The sequence below is a fragment of the Puma concolor genome, chromosome A2 (genome assembly GCF_028749965.1).
Source record: "Puma concolor isolate L17-30 chromosome A2, mPumCon1.1.hap2, whole genome shotgun sequence".
Lineage (NCBI taxonomy): Eukaryota > Metazoa > Chordata > Mammalia > Carnivora > Felidae > Puma > Puma concolor.
Window position 1 is genome coordinate 163424131 of NC_141668.1, and position 21320 is coordinate 163445450.

Here is a 21320-nt window from a genome sequence, read left to right on the forward strand (position 1 = left end):
GCGGGCACCCCCAGCGGGTCCACCCCTCTCCCTCTGCTGTTTCTTGGGGCTTTCTCCCCTCCGACCTCCGAGCGCGGGGACACGTGGGCACACGTGGGCAGCGTGCAGGAGGCGTCTGTGAGCAATAAGGGATGGGTTTGTCCCCTACCCTGGGGCAGCCAGGCTCTGCGGAGGGGGCACCTCCCCACCCCCCCACCCCCACTGAGGCCTAGGCCCCTGACACCCCCAAATCTGGGAGGGGACTTCTTTTTCTAAAACACAGAACTCAGCCCAGCCAGGCCCCCTCCCCAGAGGCCAGCCCCTCACCCCAGGGGCTGGGGGTGGGGGGGCACCTGGGGTCTTCCACATCCCTGGGGGTCAGGGGCAGGGCCCGTGGGATGGGGGCTCAGCCCCTCCAGCCCTCCCTTCATCCTGTTATTTATTCAGAAGGTTTCAAATCACGACAGAGTCCATGTTGGAGGTGATAAAGAACTGTAAAAAAACAAAAAAAAGACAAAAAAACAAAAAAAAAGACAAAAAAAAAAATCACAAAAACCCAAAACCCAACAAGAACACTTTGCGTTGCGTTTAGACTATTTATTACCGGGATTACAGGCCTGGCCGCGGTAACAGACTTTTACATGGAATTGTTTAATTATTTGTACTTTTCATGCCAGAAAATAAAAGTTCAGAATCTTACGGCCTCGGCTCATCTGTGTGCAGGTGGATGGGAGAGGAGCGTTAGGAGCGTGTGCCCTGACTGCGTGGCCATTCCTAGGCTGCCGTCCCTCTCTGGGCCCAGCTCTCATCTGGAGCCCCTGGGCCTCCCCAGGACACGCGTGACTCGGGTGGGGTGGGTGGGAAACTGGCGCAGGCAGAAACCCAGATGGGCGTGGCCCAGGGTCCATCTGTCCTGTGGTGCTGGGCTTCGCTGCCATCGCAGAGATGGGGCATCTCAGATACGAATCGGGGGCTGGTGAGACCCTAACTGCGGAGCCGGCCCTGCCTTCCGCCCTCTGCCCGTCCCAGGGGTCCGTTCCAGACCGGAGCAAAGCAAGACAGACGCGGCCTGGTTGGGGGATCACGTTTATTGTTTTGAGGTCACAGGTCAAGCCACTCGTCCCCACCAGGAGGGAGGCAGACACCCTGGGCAGGGTAGGGGGGCACCCACGGAGGGCGAACTCCTCTACTCCACCCCTGGAGGCCGCCGGGGCCTGGGAACGTGGCCGTGCCCTGCCCGCCCCCCCGAGAGCAGGGCACAAAGCTCCGCGAGGTTTCTGGCCCCACCGTGAGGACGAGGAGACCGGAGGGGCGGGCCCTGGTCCGTGACTGAGGAGCAGGCGGGTGGGCGGCGCCGCTGGGGCTATTTCCATGCCTTGAGGTTCTGGAACCAGAGAGAGATCAAGTGAGAGAGAGGGGGCTGGAGGCGCACGGGTGGGCGGGGAGAGAAGCGGCGGCCGCCCGGGTCTGTGTTCCTGGCGCCCGGCTGCACCCCCGCTCCCTGCGCACCTCCGCGCCCAGGAGGGCTAGAGCTCGTCGTGGTCGCCTTCGGTGGGCTGTTCGGGCGGTGGCTCCGGGCAGGCGGCCGGTGTCATCAGCTCCATGAGGTACTCGCAGCGACTGGGCTCCGTGGTGCTGGTCACCACCGTCTCCTTGCCACACAGCAGGCGCACCTGGGGCGGGCAGGAAGGGGCTCGGGTGGGATTGGACGGGATGGGGCCCCCGCGGCACGCCCCAAAGCCCCTCGGGCACTCACAGTGGTGGAGCGGTTGGGGCCCTGCCAGCAGCCCGTCCCCTGCTCGTACTTCATGGCGCTGAACTTGTCGTGGTCGGGGCCAGCCCACGAGCCCCAGGTGCTGCGGGAGAGCGGGGCGGGCTCAGTGGGGGGGGGGGGGGGGGGCGGTATGGGGGAGGGGGGCCGGGGAGAGGGAGCCCAGTCTGAGCCCACTCACCCGAGGCTGGTGGGGGAGCCGCCGAGTTTGGGTTTCTGTGAGACGAGCTTGAAGGGGCAGAGCCTGTAGACGTACCTGTCACAGGAAGGGGGTGGTGGGCAGGGGACACAGGGCCCCGGCCTCCTCAACGTGCCCACACGGACGCCCCAAACTCCACTGACCGCCCTTAAGGCAGCCCCTGCCCCCACTCCCCTGGGTCCTGGCCCAGGCCCCGCCTCCCACCCCGCTGGCCTGGGGGGGGCGGGGGGGCGCACTCGTTGGTGGTGAGCTCGTAGCACTGGCTGTACAGGTAGGCGAACTCTCCGTTGGGGCCAAAGTCAAAGGAAATCTCCTGCTCCAAGTTCCTGGAAGGGGAGGCCAAGCAGGTAAGGGGCAGCCGGGTGCGCCACAGCCTCATTCAGGACAGCACGGGAAGGCCCACTCCGGCAGCCCGCTGCCACTCGGGGGCTGGACCGTCTGGGGACCCTCCCTGCAGGAGCCACTACTCAGCAGAGGTTGCCTGGGCAACTTCCCATTACACCTCCTCTGGGGAGCTCGGCGGCCTTGGAAACCCAGCCCTGCTGTAGCCAGACCCCGCCCGCCTTACCTGATGGACTCCTGCATGTCCCTCAAGGACCGCTCGGCGTCCTCAAACTTGTTGCGGGCCTCCTGGGCGGCTGGAGGGGAAGGGCAGTGTGGGGGGAGGTCAGAGGTGCCCCAGGCCCCATCCGGGAAGAAGGGGGTGGCCGCAGATACACCCGCTCCTGCCAGCAGACCCCACCCCACTGCCCAGGCTCTCAACCCCTGAGGGAGCGGGGCCAGCACTCTCGGGGCCTAGCTGGCTCCTCACCCGCCAACCCGACGACACAAACAAGCTGCAGCCCGGAGAGGCAGGAGAGGGCCCCCTGGGGCTGATAGGGGTGGCGATGGTTTCTCCAGTTGCAAATGCCCCCTCCAGGATGGCCCAACCCCCCCCCCCGCCCCCCCGCCAGGCTTGCTCAGGGCCAAGGCGAGCCCACCTTGGGAACCAAGTGAGGCCAGCTTCACGGGCCCCTGCGGGTACAGGTCGTGGGGGCACAAGTTTGGACACGGTCCCCTCCCTCCCCTGCCCAGCCCTCACCATCAATGAAGGCCTGTGTCTGCTCGTCGTAGGGTGGCATTTTGTCCTCTTCGGGGGGGCTGGCTGCAGGCTGTGGGGGCACCAGTGGGGGCGGGGCCTCCTGGGGGAGGGGCAGAGTCAGCGAGTGACCCGGCCCCTGCCCAGTCACCCCCCTTCTCCCCCAAACACACACCTTGGGCTGCTCCCCCTGCACCTGGGAATCTTCTTCCTCCTCTTCCTCCTCTTCTTCGTCCTCTGTCTCTTCCTCCTCCTCCTCCTCTTCCTCCTCTTCCATGGGTGGTGAGGGCACCGGAGGCCGCTCCTCCTTGGGCTCTGTCAGGTCAGGCTCCGAAGGTGCGGGCGGGGGGCTGGTGGGCAGTACCTGGTGGGGGTGCAGGTAGTCGTGCCACGGACTCGGCCGTGGCTCGGGTCCCAGCTCACACCATCACCCAATGGGCGGCCTCGGTGACTCCACCCCTCCCAAGGGGCCTGGAGGGAGGGACAGATTAGCTGTGTGGGGGGGGCCTCCACGGAGGGTGCTTGGGTCACCCAGCTGGCCAGGGTGGCCCTGCGCCAGAACCAGAGGCAGTTCCTTTGTGAGGCACTGGTTGGTGGGGGTGGTGTGGAGCGGGGCGGGAGACTGGGCAGGGAGGGGGTGCCGCATCCCCTCTCCTACCCCCACTGACCTCAGGCTGGTACTTGTCCCTGACGGCAGCCCAGACGCGGTCATAGAAGGCAGCAGCGTCACTTTGAATGTCTCCCCCAAGAAGGGCCTGTGTGCGTGTCGGGGTGGCGTCAACGTCAGGGCTTCCGCGTGCCCCCCTGTGCCCCAGGCACTCTCGAGGGGGGCCTCAGGCCACGGTGCCAGGCACGGATGGGCCCTGACCACCCATGGCCAGGCCCGGGCCAGGCCGGCTGTAGTGGAACAGGCTGAAGGGGGCAGCACCGGCCCGAGGGAAAGAGGAGGGGACCCAGAGGAGGGGGGCAGGTGGGGGTGAGGGCCGGAGAGGCCAGGGAGAGAAACCGAGGGACAGAGAGGGAGAGGGGGCTACAGAACACAAGTGCCCGAGGCCGCTGGGCCCTCAGGGAGAGGCAGAGGCCCAGGCAAGGCAGGGAAGGACCCAGCAACAGGGATCCAGACCCGGCTAGGCCAGGGAGCCACGACCCGCACGCCATGGGGGCAGAGTGCATACACACACTTGGGGGAGCACCATGGGGCGCTTTCCTAACCAGATGCCCCCGTGGCCCCCGTGTGGTGCCACCAGGTCCCAAAGGACAGGGAGGAAAGCAGGGCTGCTACCCTCTTGCCTCATGCAGGCAAGGTCAGGTGGGGCCCTGGGGACAGTCCTTAGCCAGCCTGTCCCTCCCTTCCCCCCGCCTCCCGGCCCTGAGGTCACCCTAGGGCAATGCCCTCCGGAAGTCCCAGGACAAGGAGGAGGAAGAGATACCTGAGCCTCCCCTTCGGACAGGGCCCCGTCACCATCCGTGTCCAGCTCTGGATGGGTCTGCAGCTCAGCGACTGAGACCCTGCAGGGGTGCAGGCAGAGGCCGACGGAGGGGTGAGGCCCACTGGCTCCGGGCCAGCTACCTGCTAACCCCCCAACCAGGACCCCTCCCCAGAACTTGTTTTAGGACCTCAAAGGCGGGGAGGGCAGCACGAGGTGGGAGAGGGTGAGCTCTGGCCTTGGGGTCAGAGTGGGGCCCAGTCCCCCATCTCCTACCCCATCCTGAGGACCCCACAACCCTCCAGGGGCTCCCAGGAGAGACAGACTCCCTCTTCCTAGCAGCCCACCCTCCACTCAGCCGTTAGCCTGGGGCCGGCCAGCAAGCTCAGGGGCACAGTGGGACTGGAAGGGGTCTGGCTTTCGTCAAAGAGTCCCAGGCCACAGAATAGACTTGAGAAAAGTAATGGGACCCCCAGTCACCTCGCCTGGCTCCTCAAGGGGGTAGTTTCCTTCACCTCCTACCCTCAAGGTTTTCCTGGACCCACTTTATACCTGAGCGAGCAGAGGCTCGTTCGGATATAATCTGGGACTAGCTGAGGACTCGAAGGGGAGGTGGGGCTGGGGCGTGGGGTAGGGGGAGGTGGGAAGAGGGAGCCCCGGATCTGGGACAGGCCAGGCAGACTCACAACCCATCCATATTGTCGTCCAGCTCCTGGAAGGCACTGGCTGCCAGCTCCTGCTCCCGCTGGGCCTTGGAGGCAGCCTGCTGCTCTGTGGAGGGACCAGCTCTGTCACTCGCCACCCCGAGACCTGCCCTGCCCCGACAAGAAGGGGCTGGCAGACCGCACAAGGGCAGGGGGGAGACCAGGCGTAGGCTTCCCGTGTCCGGGAGGCCCCCTCGAGAAGCAGCCTGCGCACCCCACCAGGCCCACTGGGCTCCAGCTGGGCTCCAGGGTGGGGTGTGGCCAAGCCAGGAAGGCTTATGGGGGTGGGGGGGTGGCAGGGAGCGTCCCAGGAAAAGGGAAAGCCAGCCCCACCAGAGCAGGAACTGGGCTGCGGCCGGTGGACGCTGGACAAGGGGCCACAGCTGTGCCTCTGCTCCGACGGCGCCTCCCCTGCTTGCCTCACCCCCACGTAGGCCGGGGGGAGGGAGAGAGGCCACAACGCAGCTGCAATTACTAAGCTCATACTGTATACCAGGCCTCAACTCAGCCCTCTCTAGCGGGGCAAGCGGCGTCTCCCCGGCCACGCTGTGGGTCCCCCCCGGAGACCCCGCAGTGTCCCAGCAGACCAGGCTGGCACTGTGTCCCTCTCACACAGGAGGCTGGACGGAGGGACCTGCCCACGGTTACCAGGCCGGCAAAGGGCAGAGCCAGGGGCAGAAACGCAAAAAGGTGCAGCAAGGTCAGCTTCCATCAGATTGCGGGGAAGGGACTCCCCGACGTCACAGCAGGGAGAGGAAGGCCGGGCTTGGGGACAGCCATTTGACCAACGGAGCCTGAGCGTGCTTCTAGCTGGAGACTGCCCGGGAAAGAGGGGAGATAACAAAGCCCAGGGTCTCCAAAGAGCAGCGGACGGGGGAAGCCAGGGGCTGGGGGCAGAAAAGTCTGCAGACGCCACGAGGATTCTGGACGGGAGGCCTCCCTGTTCACCCGCCCTGGGCGGGGCACGACAGCTCCAGTCTGCGTAAAGGTCGTATCCAGAACCTGCCCACTTCTCTCCACCCCCGCGCCCCCCACTCCGGTCCAGCCCCTCTTCGCTCGCCTGCACCAACACGATCAGCTCCTCCCTGGTTTCCTGGCTTCTGTTCCTCCGCTGCTCTGAATGCTCTATGGCTCCCACCTCACTTGGGGTAAAAGCCCTCCCCATGGTCCCCAAGGCCCTGCCCTGGTCTCCCTCCACACTCTCATTCATTCCCTCCAGCCACAGGGCCTCCTTGCTGCTCCTTAGAAACCTGACACGATGGGGCGCCTGGGTGGCGCAGTCGGTTAAGCGTCCGACTTCATCCAGGTCACGATCTCGCGGTCCGTGAGTTCGAGCCCCGCGTCAGGCTCTGGGCTGATGGCTCGGAGCCTGGAGCCTGTTTCCGATTCTGTGTCTCCCTCTCTCTCTGCCCCTCCCCCATTCATGCTCTGTCTCTCTCTGTCCCAAAAATAAATAAACACGTTGAAAAAAAAATTTAAAAAAAAAAAAAAAAAAAAAGAAACCAGACACGATGCCGCCTCAGGACCTTTGCACCTGTGCCCCCTGCCTGGCTCACTCCTCCCCTCAGCAGGCAGCGGCTTTCTCTACCTTGTTCGGTGCTGAACTACTGGCACCTGCGGTGTGCCTGGCACGTAGCAGCCACTCCACCAATGCTGGTTGGCGGAACTCCCGGATTACTGACTATGAGCAGCCAGGCCAGACAGACGGACAGAGAATGCAGTCGGGGAGATGGGAACCATCAGTGTGGACTCAGAGTCAGGCTGCTCGACTCCTGGTTACCAGCCCTATGAGCAGCTAGGGCCACGCTTCCAAGTCCTTCCGGCAACGCTATGTCCTTCAACTGGTCCGGTGTGGCCTCCTGTCGGCCCCCCCCCCCAACTATCTGCTGCCACAGCGTGACCCCCACTGGACAGACAGTGAGAACCGGGGCCGAGGCTTCTGACTTCCCATAATGGCAGCACAACCCGCCACAGGTGAGAAAGTGCTGGACAAAGCATAAAAAACCACCTCCAAGCAACCAAGGTGACATAGATTGCCGGGACGAAGAACAACTCAGGAAGGGAAAAAAGCACGAAGCTCCTGGCAAATGGGGATGTCTGTCTGGACGAGAACACGGGACACAGGGAGAGAGAAATCAAAGCCCCAGGTGGGGAGGAGAGCCGCCCCCGCCCCATTAAGGGGTAACTAAGCTGTGACCCCTCAGGGCCATCCCCTTAAGGAGAGACTGGACCAGAGATCACCTAGCCTGTGCTCACACCTCGGCTCACTCTGCCCGAGAGGGATCTCCAGCCTTCGATCTGGACTCGGGAGACCCCCTCCCCCCACACCGAAGGTAGTGTTCCCACGTGGCTGGCAGAAAGAAAAACCTCTCCTCCCAGAACACAATCACTTCTGCTGAGCTGCAAAGGATCCCTACAAACGAGTTTCAAATCCGACGACTGATAGGCAAAGACAACGAGGTGCGTGGGGAGCAGAGGCACCACGATCAAAGGTCGGTAGACACACGGGGCGCCTGCGTGGCTCAGCCGGTTGAGCACCTGGCTCTCGATCTCGGCTCAGGTCAGGTTTGTGGGGCTGAGCCCCGCATCGGGCTCTGCGCTGACAGCACGGAGCTGCTTGGGATTCTCTCTCTCCCTCTCTGCCCCTCCCCTGCTCACGTATGTGCAGGCGCGCGCGTGTTCTCTCTCTTTCTCTCTCTCAAAATAAGTAAATGAAAAAAAAAAAAAGGCTGGTGGACGCAAGAAACAGCAGATAACGATAACGAGCAAGAGTCTCCCGGGCCCAGGCTCTTCCCGGGCAGGAGACACGGGCCAGCCGCGGCCAACCCCATGACGCACCTTCCCACCGCTTCTGGTGCCGGTCCTTGGCCTCCTTCTCTGGCTTCTCAGCCTCCTCCTTCGCCATTCGCAGCACCTCCACCTCGTCCTCCAGGGACTTCTTTCCGGCCTGCAGCTCGGCGAGCTTCTCCTGCGTGGGCCAAAGACACGATGCTCCACCTCTCCTTGTGTGCTGCCTTCCTCCTCCCGAGCGCCGCCCCCCTACTGCCACACTACAGGGCGGCCACAGGCGACCTGGCCCCCACACACACCTCCCTGGATCTCCCCCTTCGTGTGGCTCCCCACGGCTCACCGGAGAGAGACCCGAACGCCCCAACGTAGCCCCCAAGGTCCCGTATCACCGGGCCCACCTCTGCGGCATCTGCCCACGGCTACCCCAACAACAGTTAGACGGCCCTAAATGCTCTCTGCCTCCAATCCTTCACACGTGCTTTCCCTCCGTCCAGAGCACTCTGCGTGGCCAACTCTGTATGACCCTACGGACTTCACTTTAGATAGAGGCCGCCTCCTCCTCCTCCTCCAGGGGCCTTCCCGGCTTCCTGCCCTCACAACGGGGGGAGGAGGGAGACGAGTCGGGCACGGGTCTCCTCTATGCCTCATAGCCCCAAATGTCCCTTTTTCCAGGGGCCCTGGGTGTCACTTTGTCGTCTGTTCCTCTCATTGGACGACCTGCCCTTGAGGGAGTTCCAGGTCTGCTTCCAATCTCGTGCCCAGTACACGGCACATCCTGGGCCTCTGTGGACATTCTGAGAAGAAACGAGTGTGCTGCGTGGATGGGGCCCCAAGCTGAAGGGTCTTAGCCCAAGCCCCCACGGGATCATTTTCCTCCTCAGACCTCGGCCAACACCTCAGCCGGGCCTGCTTCCAGGATCCTCCTACCGCCCCAGGAGGGCAAAGGTCACTTGGAGCCAACCTCACTGCATGGCGCCCCCACTCGCCCCCGAACTCAGAAAGGACTCCGCTGCCCTCCCCACCCCAAACTCGGGAGGGACCTCACTGGCCAGGGCACGGAGGTGAGAAAGACCTGGAACCTTCCCTGGGCAGCAAGATACAGCTGAAGCCCTTGTGCGGTCTGGCAGGAGTCCGGGAGCAGGTGGAGGATTCTGACCCATCTAACAGCCAAGGGGGTGGCAGGCAGCGGAGGAAGAGACACATGCCCGGGGACACAGTTTCCTCCAGTCCCCGCGGCACTCACCCTATTGAACCAACCCGGCTGCTCGGACAATGTCCTGAGTCCTCCCCCCAGAACCGGGAGGTCACATGGTCACCGGCCTCATCTTACAGATGATGGTACCACGGAACCAGGATGCAGAGAGGCGTCGCTCCTATTCTAAAAAGCAGGAGGGGCGCTCCTCTGAGCCCACGTCAGCCTGCCGCCCGAGGCCCTGGTGGACACCTGTACTGACCAGCACTTGGGAATGGCTTCACCGATGGCTAAACACCCAGCGGACAGACGGTCACTGGCCCCGGGACTCCGCCAGTCAGGGGCGGGAGTCAATCCAACCCAGCCTCGCCAGCCCATGGCTCCAGGCCTCAGGGCCCAGATGGTCCTGGGTCGGCCCCAAGGGGTCCCTCACCTGCTTCTCCTCCCGAGCCTTCTTCCAGTCTTCAATAAGAATCTTCTTCAAGCGGAACCCCTCTCGGGTGACCTCTGCCATCTGCTGTAGAGTCTCTCTCTCCTTACGGCCCTTCTCTCTGCGGGGCAGGGGACACACAGGCACCACTAAGGACGCCCTTAGGGCTCACCAGGTCTGCCTCTTCCAAAAGGGCCCAGCCCCCTATCTGCAGCTCCCTGGCCCCCCTCGCCATTGGGAACATAAAAGGCAAACCCTCCTCCCCCCCTTCCCCAGGCTCTCTTGGCTTCAGAGCCCATTACCCCTGTCCTTGGGAGGGAACACAGTGGTCAGAGCCTCAGCCACTCTAGGGATCTAGGGAAGGGGCTGGGGAATGCTGGGATGTGGGGCTAGAAGTCGGCTCCCAAAAGAGATAGAAAAGCACTGAAATCACAGATTCCCAGACAAAAAGATCACTGACTGTGTTGCACCTGACCCACCCCGTACTTAAAAGATCGTCCATCAGGTGAGTTTACAGAAGTACTGGGACTTCCAGCTTCTCTGAAAAACGAATGTAGCTTGGCCATCTGCCCTCAACTGACAGGAGTCAAGGGGCAACTGTCCCTTCAGAAGCCATAACGCCTGCCACTCCCTACGGCCTCGTACTCAGCTGGCTTCTGCGGTTTAGGCCACCTGCCTGCGGGCATTTCGGGTTTCAGGTCCTGCCGCAAGAGTGCAGCAATTGAAAGATCGGAGTCCCGCACTGGACCGAGCCTGGGTTCGAGTCCTGGCTCGGAAATCTCCCAGCTACGGAACACCCGGGGAAGTCACTTTTTTCATTCTACACTGGAGTCTCCTCATCTGTTGAATAGGGAAACAACTGCACCTGCTTCTGGGCCCGAGGTCATGTGGCAACGTAGCGTTCGTTCACGAGACGCGTGGTACAGATACACGAAAGCAAGAAAGAGAGGGGCTTGGTTTCCTGGCCGGGGGTGAGGCCAGGTCCTGGGAGCAGGGGGCATCACCCACATACTTGCAGGTATTCTCACAGACGATCCCGCTGTTGTATTCATCTGTACCGTCACAGCAGTCTGAGAGCAGAAGCCGGGGGGCGGGGACGACGACTCAATCAGACCTGGCTCCTCCTTCCTCCCTCCCCCCCCCCCCCCCCCGCCCCAGCCCCTGGGTGATCTCACTCACCGCAAACTCCATCGTTGACCCATCGGGAGGAGATGTACAGAGGCTTGTAGCCAGTGTTGGTGCAGTGGAAACTGCCATTGGGGCAGGCGGCGGTGCCTGCGGGAGGAAGGGAGAGTTTTCCGGCCGTGCTCAGGGCCAGCATGCCGCATCCACCCGCAGGCAGACCCCCGCCCCCCCGCGCACGTGCACGTGGGCAGCACGTGAAACGTGAGAGCGTGACCGATGCGGAGGAAGGGAAGCAAGGGCAGCCCCACACTCAGGGCCTGAAATAAACCCCCCCCCCCGATGCCCCCTCCCGCCTCTCCGTGCGGGGCGCTCAGAACAGGGCCATGCCAACCGCCGTCCCTTGCCTCCGCTTCTTCGTCTGCCCCTGGACCCCACCTGCTCTCCCATCCCCGAATATTGGCACCTCCACTGTCCGCACACTTGGGGATTCGGTTGAGACCTCACTTTCTGACCCTCGGGCTAGGTGGGGGCCCCTCTGGGCTCCCACGGGGGTGGTGGCCCTCCTCGCCAAACCACAAACCACTTGCTTCTAAGTGCTTGCTTTCCCCCACTCAACAGGGAGCCACGTGAGGGCAGGGCTGGGTCTATCTTGGTCACCACCACATGGCCTGGTATTTCCCAGGCACTCAAACAACACAGGAGAGAATGAAAGAAAGAAAGAAAGAATGAATGAATGAATGAATGAACGAATGAACGAAGGGAAAAAAAAAAAAAACTCACCTGGCTCATCTGAGCCATCCTTGCAGTCACAGTAGTCATCGTTGACCTGATCAAAAGGGATGGTGGCAGAGCCATCCAGGCAAGTGAAAGGCTTGGACTCGTCGTAGAAGTGATGGTCTGGGGACGGGGGTAAGGGGCTCAGCCCAGGGCCAGAAGAAGCCCTCTCAGTCGAATGGCACCTCTGCCCCCCACCCGGCAACTGAGCATTGCCACCTTCCCTACCCAGAGGCCAGGAAACTGAGGCAGAAGGCTCAAGTCGGGCCCTCCCACACCCTACTGCCACCTCCAGCGGCTGACTCACTGGTGAGGGAGACGCCCCGGGGTCGCTTGACCTCCACGGCCCAGCACAGGGGCAGCAGCAACAGCAACAGTAACATCTCGCCGGAAGCTCGCAGGCCGGAAACTGGTTCGGCGGGGGGGGGGGGGAGGAGGAAGCCGGCTGCGGGGAGATGTGCTGTTTCCCCACGCTGCGACAAGAAAGGGACGGCAGGTCAGTGGGAGAGGGCTACTTCCAGCCAGAGGAAGTTACCTCTTCCTCCAGCCAATTGGATTCCTCCATCGCTTCCGGGCAATGGGGGCTCAATGTGCTTCCGATAGGGGGGTGGGGGCTCCCCAATCTGAGCCAGAGGGAGTCTCACTTTGCTTTTATCACTAGTGGCTCAAAACCTCCGCTCACTGTTGGGGGGGGTGGTGAGCTCTCCAATTCCCGCCAATAGACCGAAGGGTTAACAGTCGCCCTCTCTACCGAGGCACACCCTCCGGCTGCCCCCAGTAAGAAATTGGGGTGAGTCCCCCCCCTCCCCCCCGCGCTAGTTCACCACCTACACGAGGCCGGGGCAAAGGTCAATATCCACCGCGCCCCCCGGCTCTGCAGCCAACTGTTCCTCTCGAAAAAAGAAAGCGGAAATGTGTAGGACTCGTCACTTCCGACATCAGGCCGCGCGGCCCGGAACGGCGACTCGAGGATGCCATGTTGGGAGTGGCAAGTGGAGGAGGGGATGGGCTGGAACACAGGCGGCCATCTTGAATAGGACTCTGAAGTCTTAGAGGGGATCGTTCTGACGATTCCCGCTTAATGGCGGCACAAGATGCCTCCATCTTGGGAGTGGCAGATTCTGCAGCCGGAAAAGAAGGTTCCTGAAAAATGCTCTCCAATGCCCGCGGAGTGGCGGACAGGGGGATTGAAAAAAACAAAAACATGGGGACACTTGGCTGGCTCGGTCTGTGGAGCTTGCGACTCTTGATATCAGAGCTGTGGGTACGAGCCCCACGTTGGGTATACAGGTTACTTAAAAATCAAATCAAATCTTAAAAAAAAAAAAAAAAGTAAGCACGTGACCCCAAAGTACCCTCCCCCCAATAGCCTGAGACGCGGCTTTGCCAGCCCCCTATTGGGCCGCCCCTCTGCGCAGCGCTAGCCAATGAGAGTGGTGGTATGGAACGCGGGCGGTTTCCATGGGAGCGCTGGAAGGAGGAGGGGACGGAGGTTACCTAGCAACCGGGAGATGCTGCGAGGCCGCGCCAAGCAGTCAGAAAGTGCATTCTCCCTGAGCCTGAGGAACCCGCGTCGACGACGGATCTCAGACAGGGGCGATTGCTGGTTGCCACCTTAAAATACCCAGGGGCTCTAGGCCCCAACCTAATCATGACGTCTCCCCTGTGCTGGGGTGCGTCAACCAACGTCCTGCATGCTCAGGACCAGGCTTCGACCTCCTCCAATGTCAAGAGCAGTCCGACTCGGGCCAAGCACCGCCGCCCCCAAGGCAAGGGCGCTGCCCACGCCTGGCTCCCACTCCATTCCAAGGCGGGACCCCTCCACACCGGCGGGGGGACGTCCACTGTGAACGCGCAGGTGGCAGAGTTACAAAAGAAGGTACAAGTGTTAGGTAAGATGGCTCGAAAGGGCACCAAGAATCAGGAGTCAACAGTGTCCACCCAGCCCTTCGACCAGGCACGGTGTGACAAGGGCCTTTCCCCGGCCTTCATCCAGGTGACCAGCTTCTGGAGGCAAAAATCCGTACTCGTTCGTGTTTTCCTCATCCCTCTTATAAAATCTTCCCTGGGCCCAGAACCAGCTGGACTGTGGTTCATACTTTTAGGTAATTTCAACTCCCATCACGCACAGAGCGGTGAAGAACATAGATTCTAGAGCCAGATTTTCTGGGTTCAAATCTAGGCTCTGCGCACGCTGTTTGATCTTGGGGGACTGTGAGTAACCTAATAGGTCTCAGTTTCTCTGTTCGTAAAATGGGGATAGTAAGAGTACAGCACCCCAGATAGTTGAAATGTATAACGTGCTTAGGACAGTGCCTGGCACATTAGTAAAGCACTCTAAAGTGTAAACCAATGTTTTTCTTTTTTTTTTTTTTTTAATTTTTTTTTTTTAACGTTTATTTATTTTGAGACAGAGAGAGACAGAGCATGAACGGGGGAGGGGCAGAGAGAGAGGGAGACACAGAACCGGAAGCAGGCTCCAGGCTCTGAGCCATCAGCCCAGAGCCCGACGCGGGGCTCGAACTCACGGAACGTGAGATCATGACCTGAGCTGAAGTCACGACGCTTAACCGACTGAGCCACCCAGGCGCCCCTAAACCAATGTTTTTCAATGGAAGAGGGCTATTTTGCTCCCAAATGGACATTTGGCAATGTCTGGGGACATTTTTGGTTGTCACATTGTTGGGAGGGGGGTGCTACTGGCATTTAGTGGGTAGAGGCTAGGGATACTGCCCAACACGTGACAGTTCATGGGACAGCTCAAAACAAGTAATTATCCACCCCAAATGTCAGTCGTGCCAAGGTCGGGGAATCCTGACATACACCATTAGCATTATCGTTTTGTTATTATTAGAAGGTTATCTTGCACAGTAGTTGAAGGAATGGGTTCTGGAATCCGACTTTCTGTAACCTTGAACAATCTAGTAAGCCTGAGCCTCATTCTTCTCATCTGTAAATGGGTATGATATGGGGGCACCTGGGTGGCTCAGTCAGTCAGGCACATGACACTTGGTTTCAGCTCAGGTCATGATCTCACCGTTCGGCTTCGGGCTCCGTGCTGACCGTTCAGGGCCTGCCTGGGATTCTCTCTCTCCCCCTTTCTCTCTGCCCCCCGCCCAGCTCATTCTCCCTCTCTTTCTTTAAGTAAATAAAAACTTTTTTAAAATGGGTATGATATGGATATGAATACATACCTATTGACATATGGTATTTGATACTCGGAAAGTTCTTTGTCCGGCATCCAACGTAGAATAAGAGCTCCAACTGAAGTCTAGTTACAATATTAAGTCGATAAGAAGAGGAAGGGCTTCCCTCTGGGAAGCCCTCCACCCCCTGTGACACTGACTGTGTACCTCACATGACTCAGAGGGTGACCGGAAGGCCTTTTATGAGAGCACCCAGTGGACCATCAAGAAAAATCAGAAGACCATCAGCCAGCTCCACGAGGAGACCAGGACTCTGCAGCTGCATTTGGCGGACCTGCTCCAGGTGAGGCTGCCGAAGTGGACGAGAGGGTCCCAAGAGGCAGGGCGGCACCCCGAGGGGCAGGTGGGCTGGGTGTGTGGTGACTGAGCTCCCCTTCCTGCAGGGAGATGAGAAAATGGTCCAGGCAGTGATTCGGGAGTGGAAGTCAGAGAAGCCATACCTGAAGAACAGGACAGGACAGGTTTGTCCCACCCCACTCCACAGACCATCTGCCCTCATCTGCCCTCATTTCCAGCTCGTGTCCCCTCCCCGCTGGACTCCCTGCCTCCCGTCTCACCCTCTTCTATCCTTTCTCCACACCGGCTGGCATTCAGTTATTGGCTCAATTAATCTTTATCCCACACCGACACCGACCATGTATTAGGTACTGGGGACTATGCAGTAAAAAAAAAACAGACCAAACCTCCACTCCCCAAAACTTCATATCGTAGTGGGGAAGAAAGAAAGAAGAAAGAAAGAAAGGAAGAAAGAAAGAAAGAAAGAAGGAAGGAAGGAAGGAAGGAAGGAAGGAAGGAAGGAAGGAAAGAAAGAGGCAAAATGACTTCCAGTAGTGACAAGAGAAATGAATAAAACAAAACAGAGTGTCTTATTAGAGATGGATAGGGCCAGGGGTTTGCACTTTAGATTGGGGGGTGGGAGTCAGCAAAGCTCCCTCTCTCTAAGAAGGTGATATTTGACCAGAGAGTGAGACAGGCAGGGAATGATGTGGGGCAAATGCTCCAGGCAGAGGGAACAGTAAGCACAAAGTCCCTGAGGTGGAAACAAGGCAGCTAGTGTGGCTGCATGGGAAGGAGGGAGTGGGGCTCTGTAGGAGATGAGGTCAAGAGAGTCAGCAGGGGGGTGCCTGGGTGGCTCAGTGGGTTGAGCGTCCAACTCTTGATTGCGGCTCAGGTCCTGATCTCATGGTTCAGGGGGTCGAGCCCCACATCTGTCAGCACGGAGCCTGCCTAGGATTCTTTCCCTCTCTCTCTCTCTCTCCCTGCCCTCCCCCACTCGTTCTCTCTCTCTCTCTCTCTCTCCTTCTCTCTCTCTTCCCCCCCCCCCCCCCCCCCGCGCCAAGCTCGCCCTCTCTGTCTCTAAAATAAAAAATAAAACCCTGAGACTGGATAGGATCGTCGAGGGGGTGGGTGTGAACAGAGGCGAGGCTGTCTCTCCCAAGGCCAAGGAAATGCAGAAGCGACAGACAGTCGGTGTGGCACACTGGGGAGCGGGGGTCCTGGCAGCCACCAAAGAAGACAATGGGCGGGAAGAGGGGATCAACCAGGTCAGATGCGGCTGAGGCCGGGAGATGCGAAACAAGATCTGGGAGAAGAGAGGGAGGGTTAGGTGGGAGGGTTCAGGCTCCCGCTCTCGGCCCCCCTCCCTCCCCCCCCCCCCCCCCAGCAGGCCCTGGAGTACCTGGAGCACCAGCTGAGAGAGAAGGTGAAGCAGCTGGACGCCCTGCGGCACCAGGTGGGTTTGCAGCGGAAGTTGCTGGATGAGCTCTGGCTGCAGCACAGCCTACGCGAGCTGGAGCGGGCAGAGGCGCAAAGTGGCAACACGGAGGTGGCCAAGGTGAGGCTGTTGAGATGCAGGGGGCGGGGCGGGGGGGGGGGGGAACCTGGGGAGAACTGGAGAGGCGAGGGGACCCAGCCCATCCTTGCTTCCCTCTAGACCATGCGGAACCTGGAGAACCGCCTGGAGAAGGCCCGGATGAAGGCGGAAGAGGCCGAACACATCACCAGAGTATACCTGCAGCTCAAGGCCCATCTCCAGGTAGGGACCAGGACGTCTGGGGGTGGGGTGGAGGCAAGCGGGAGGGCCAGCCTGCCCAGGGACGGCGGTCACAGGCCTGTCCCACCCCCCCCCCACCCCCCAGGAGGAGAGCCTTCACTTGGAAAACCGGCTGAAATTCATGGAGGCCGAGGTGGTGAAGACAAAACGTCAACTAGAAGAACTGCAGGTGGTGGACCAGGAGGCGTCCAAGGCCCGGGACATGGCCAAGGTGCCAGCCTGCCAGGCCCCGGGATCCTGCCCCGGCGCCACGGTCTCCTGGGGCGCAGAATCGGAACCCCAGCTGTCCTCGAGCCCCTCCCACCTACCTCCCGGGTCCCTGGGAGGTCCCAGCTTGTCCTGCTGTGACCCTGTCGTTTCTCCAGAAGCAGCTGCAGTGTTTGGAGGAGTCCGTGTTCCGAGAGCGCAAGAAGCGTGAGCGCCACTTATCCGAGTGCAAGAAGCGCGCGGAGGAGAGGAAGCTGCAGAACCAACGCTTGGCGCGCAAGGTGGGCGTGTCCAGGGGGCGGGGCGGGGCCGACGTGGCCCCGCCCGGTCCCAGCCACACCCCTACTGTTGGCCCACACCCTAGACCCGGCCCTACGCCACACGGGTCCTGACTCCGCCCCCACCTCCACTGGATGCCAGCGCCGCTCCCACATCCCTGACCTCGCCCTCCCTCCATCCGATCGCCTCGTCTGGAGAACCTCCGGACCGCCCCTAACTCGCGGGTCTTCCCATCCTTCCCCGTCTGCATACCCCCCACTCCGAAAGCTGAGCCTGCCTGCTAGCCCGCCCCCTCCTCACAGGCCCCGCCCCCGCTCCTGACCCCGCCTCTTTGCCCTGCGTCTGAGGCTGCGGGTCCCCGACCCGCCCTTTCCCGCACTCCTGGCCCCGCCCCCTCCCGGGCCCCTGTCCCGAAACTCCTCTTGGGCCTCGGCCCTAAATCCTTGTCCGAGCGCTAGCCCCAGCCCTGACCTCGACCTGCGCGCAGACCCAGCGCGAGCACGTGCTGCTGCAGTCCGAAGATTTGACCCAGGAAAGCCTGCGCGCCAAGGAGGAGACGCTGAAGCGGCGCTGGAGCATGTACCAGAGGGAGGTGCTTTTCGGCAAGGTCAAGGAAGCCACCGGCGTGGCCAATACCCACGTGAGTGCTGCCCGCTGCCCGCAACCCTCCCCGCCCTCCAGTCACGCTCAAACTGAGCCCAGGCCAGTGAAGCCAGCGCACCCAGCCGCCCCTTTCTGCTGGCCCAGTTCCTCAGCACACAAGCCTGCCCTCTACTTAAAAGACACTCCTTCCTCCTCCCGTTACTGACCCGTTTTCCTGCCGCTCCTCACAAGCAAAACCCCCTCGAGCTGTCTACACTCGCCACCATTCCCCCTCCTGTTTGCTCTCATGCTAGCACTAACTTCTTTGGCATGTCAGCTCTGTGAGAACTGTGAGTTTGGTCTCTCCTGTGTCTCCAGTGTCTGTAACATGGTCCGGGGCATGGTAGACTGACTGCCCAGTGCCACTCTCAGACCCTTGGCAAGCTGGGCCCCTGCCCTGGGGCCTATGCCTTGCAGCATTTTCCTTGAAATTTGCTAAACCCTATGTTTCCCGCCGGTGGATACTGGTCCCACTGGACCCCAGTTCAGTCTCTCCCCTTTGGACACTCTCCCACTCGCTACTCCTCCCATAGGGCAACCCCGACCTATGGGGTCATCTGGGGCACTGCGACCAGGCAACTTTCCAGAAATCGACCTGATGGGCAGATAGCTCCAGAGATTGGCCATGCTTCCTCACTGGGTTGGGCGAGATTCACAGGCCTAACACGGATGGCAGGTTGATTTTGGAAAGCAACTGTGTTCTCTGCTGCCCTGCACCACACGCTGGTTTTACCTGATTCAAATTCATTATAGAGACAAGGGCCCCACAAAAATTGTGTGTTGGGGACTGCCCACCCTCCAGGCAGCTCTGAGTCTAGCTCACAGAGTCCAGAAGCATCGCTGCGCAGAAGCCACCAGCTTAGGCCATCTGTCCCGCGTGCCCAGGGGAAAGGAGGAGGGGGTGCACCCAAGCCTGCCCGGAGCCCTGCCTCTGACTAGGGCTGGGCGGCCTGCAGGCGGTGGTGAGGCGGTTCCTGGCACAGGGCGACACCTTGACGCGTTTGGAGGCGCTCAAGAGCAAGAACAAGCAGAGGCTGCTGACGCTGAAGCAAGAGAAGCAGCGGTTGCAGCGAGAGTTCGAAGACCTCAAGTACTCGGGGGAGACCACGCTGGTGAGGTGAGGCCCCGGTGCCCAAGGGAGAGAACGGGGGCCCCGGGGCTCCAAGGCGCTCCAGCGGCGACCTCCCCATCGCCTGTAGCGAGCAGAAGCTGCAGGCTGAGTTGCAGGAGCGCCTCGAGGCTGAAGAGCAGCGGCGCACCGAGGCCCAGGATAAGCTGGAACACACCATTCAGTCCATGCAGATGACCAGGGAAGGCCTCGAACACCTGGCGGGCAAAATGAAACACATCGCCGCGGTAGGCCTCACCCGCAGGAAGCTGGGCCCACAGCCTCCCACAGCCCAAGAGGCTGGGGTTCCCGCCCCTCCTCAGGGGAGCCTACTCCAGGGGACCCACCCTATGCCCTGTCCGGGATGTCAGAGGCCTGCCTCCAGGGGGAGACCTCCCCCACTGCTCAGAGTCCCCAACCCCTGTCCCTGCGGAGAAACCCCTTACTTCTCAAGAGGCTCAGGACTTCAGAGAGCCTGTCCCGACTTCACGGGAAAGTCCCACCTTGCCTCCGCACCCCAAACCCCAGAGACCCCACTGCAATGCTCGGGCGGCCTGAGACAGGGGAAGCCCCAGCCTGCCGGAAGCAGAGTCCCATTTCTTCTGGCTTCTCCCGAGTTAATACTCCCTTCTCCCACTAAAACCCCTTGCTCCACCACTTGTTTCCCTCTGGAGTTCAGAGGCTCTCCCTTCACCTGCTTGGCCCCTTGACAACAGAGGTCCCGCCGCACAGGGGAGATAGTACCACCCCTGTTTGGTGGTCCCTCGCCTTCAAAAGTCTGGTTCTGTTGGGGGAAAGCCTCCCCCCCCCCCCCCCCCCCCCGGGCTGACTCGGCTCCGCCCCCGGCCTCAGGACGCCGGCAGGTTCGCTGGAAAGGTGCTGGATCCCAAGGCAGATGACTATCTGCCAGCCCTGCTGGGCGTCGTGGAAGAAAAGCTGCTGAAGCTGCAGGCGCAACTCGAGAGCCAGGACGTTGCCGCGATGGTGCACCACCTCGCCAACCGCGAGGTGCGGGTTCAGCCAGGGGGTGGGGCTGAGGATGCAGGGGCTGGGGCGGAAAACCAGGGAGCCGGGGACACCCCTTGGGAGACCAGGGAGGAGGCCTATGGGCCGGGAATGAGTTTCAGGGGCAACGTGTGAGGTTTGAGGGGCCGGGAGACCTTCCAGAGGGACCGGGAGGCCCCTGAGCAGGGCTGGGGCTTGCGTGTGCGGGGATCAAGGGGCGGGACCCCAAGGACCAGGGGCGGGGTTGGGTATCTCGGAACGCATAATTCGGCTGGGCCCGAGAAAAACTAAACCGGAGGGGTGGGCAGAGGTCTCCTGTGGAATCAGGGTACATGTTGGAATGGGGTGAGGAAGGGTTGGGGTACAGAACTTCCCTGTAGCCTCTACCCCGCCCACTCTCTTTTCTCCCTCCCTCTCCCTCCTTCCCTCCCTCCAGTTCTACTCCATCCTGGAGGGAAGGCTGCCCCGGTACAACACCCGCATCGCTCTGTCCCTTGCCAGTCACAAGGACAAGTTCTTCGGTCAGTACGGTCAGGGAAAAGGGGCGGGGCTGGGGGCCCAAGCAGGGCAACGAAAAGTGGTCCGAGGCCGGGCCTGGGGCCAAGGGGGGGGGGGGCGGTAAAATCGGGGAAGAGAAATCTGAGCCAAGAATGGGAACCCGGATCCCCTCACTGCCCTCCGCAGATGAAGAGGAGAGTGAGGATGAAGAGAGCACCGTGGCGACCCGTGCGGCGCTGAAGATCCGTTCCCAGAAATTAATTGAATCCCGCAGCAAGAAGCGCAGTCGTTCGAGGAAGTCCTAGGCTCACGCTCACACCCACCTGGTGCTTCCGGGCCCTTGCGAGCTCCCAACCGTTCTGGGTCCAGCCTCAGGCCCTCGGGCCCCTTGGAGAGCTAAACGCGGCCGCACAAGGGAGCGGAGAAGGCCAGTGGCGCCGGGAGTAGAAAAGGGGGCCGGGCCGCCGGACGTTCCCACAGTAAATCTTCCAAGGCGGGCCCGCGCTGGCCTCGGAATAGCGCAATAAAGGTCACCGACCAGCCCCCTGGGTATTTGCCTCTCCTTGACCCTGCACCGCTGCAAACTAAACCGGCCGCCCCTAAGATCCAGGGCCCGTAGACCCCACCTTCTCTGACCTGGGGAGTGAGGACTCCCATCAGCTGGGGACACAGATTGAGCACCCCCACCAACAGGAAAATAGGAGATACCTCCACACCTGGAGAGGACCAGGTGTGGTCCACTTTGAGGACAGGGTACTCTCCTCCTGGGGCTGCAGACCACCCCCTCCCCCCCCCCCCCCCCCCCCCCCCCGCTTAGCTGTACACACTGGCTCACCCACACCTGGAGACACAG

At 61.3% G+C, this 21320-nt stretch overlaps 2 protein-coding genes across 5 annotated transcripts; one reads left to right on the top strand and one right to left on the bottom strand.

Moving 5' to 3' along the window:
- Positions 1-1049: 1049 nt before the first annotated feature.
- Positions 1050-12422, bottom strand: PRKCSH (PRKCSH beta subunit of glucosidase II). Of its 2 annotated transcripts, none has more exons than XM_086699012.1 (18): positions 12301-12422; positions 11777-11942; positions 11476-11592; positions 10750-10845; positions 10583-10640; positions 9574-9691; positions 7997-8126; positions 5141-5225; positions 4458-4536; positions 3696-3782; positions 3224-3391; positions 3031-3130; positions 2518-2587; positions 2186-2275; positions 1932-2006; positions 1736-1835; positions 1489-1652; positions 1050-1363 (listed from the first exon to the last, which is right to left on the bottom strand). In XM_086699012.1, the coding sequence occupies exons 2-17, from the start codon at positions 11850-11852 to the stop codon at positions 1506-1508; spliced, it is 1596 nt and encodes a 531-aa protein (XP_086555138.1). In that variant the 5' UTR covers positions 11853-11942; positions 12301-12422; the 3' UTR covers positions 1050-1363; positions 1489-1505. The 2 variants fall into 2 exon arrangements, with proteins under 2 accessions (XP_086555138.1, XP_086555137.1); XM_086699011.1 differs by having other exon boundaries at positions 3203-3391.
- Positions 11936-21009, top strand: ODAD3 (outer dynein arm docking complex subunit 3). Of its 3 annotated transcripts, none has more exons than XM_086699007.1 (13): positions 11936-13361; positions 14837-14958; positions 15059-15136; positions 16339-16509; positions 16609-16710; positions 16814-16939; positions 17094-17216; positions 17702-17854; positions 18813-18973; positions 19056-19212; positions 19817-19972; positions 20406-20490; positions 20654-21009. In XM_086699007.1, the coding sequence occupies exons 1-13, from the start codon at positions 13121-13123 to the stop codon at positions 20770-20772; spliced, it is 1794 nt and encodes a 597-aa protein (XP_086555133.1). In that variant the 5' UTR covers positions 11936-13120; the 3' UTR covers positions 20773-21009. The 3 variants fall into 3 exon arrangements, with proteins under 3 accessions (XP_086555133.1, XP_086555135.1, XP_086555136.1); XM_086699009.1 differs by having other exon boundaries at positions 16342-16509; XM_086699010.1 differs by lacking the exon at positions 19817-19972.
- Positions 21010-21320: the final 311 nt, after the last annotated feature.

Bases quoted from the DNA above. Each gene is read 5' to 3' on its own strand.
- PRKCSH (XM_086699011.1), bottom strand. From the start codon at position 11,852: ATGTTACTGTTGCTGTTGCTGCTGCCCCTGTGCTGGGCCGTGGAGGTC. The intron at 3,783-4,457 runs GTATCTCTTCCT...ACACGCACACAG, and splicing joins TGTCCGAAGGGGAGGCTCAG to GCCCTTCTTGGGGGAGACAT. The intron at 3,392-3,695 runs GTCAGTGGGGGT...CACCCCCACCAG, and splicing joins GGGACAAGTACCAGCCTGAG to GTACTGCCCACCAGCCCCCC.
- ODAD3 (XM_086699007.1), top strand. From the start codon at position 13,121: ATGACGTCTCCCCTGTGCTGGGGTGCGTCAACCAACGTCCTGCATGCT. The intron at 16,510-16,608 runs GTGAGGCTGTTG...GCTTCCCTCTAG, and splicing joins GCAACACGGAGGTGGCCAAG to ACCATGCGGAACCTGGAGAA. The intron at 19,973-20,405 runs GTGCGGGTTCAG...CCCTCCCTCCAG, and splicing joins ACCACCTCGCCAACCGCGAG to TTCTACTCCATCCTGGAGGG.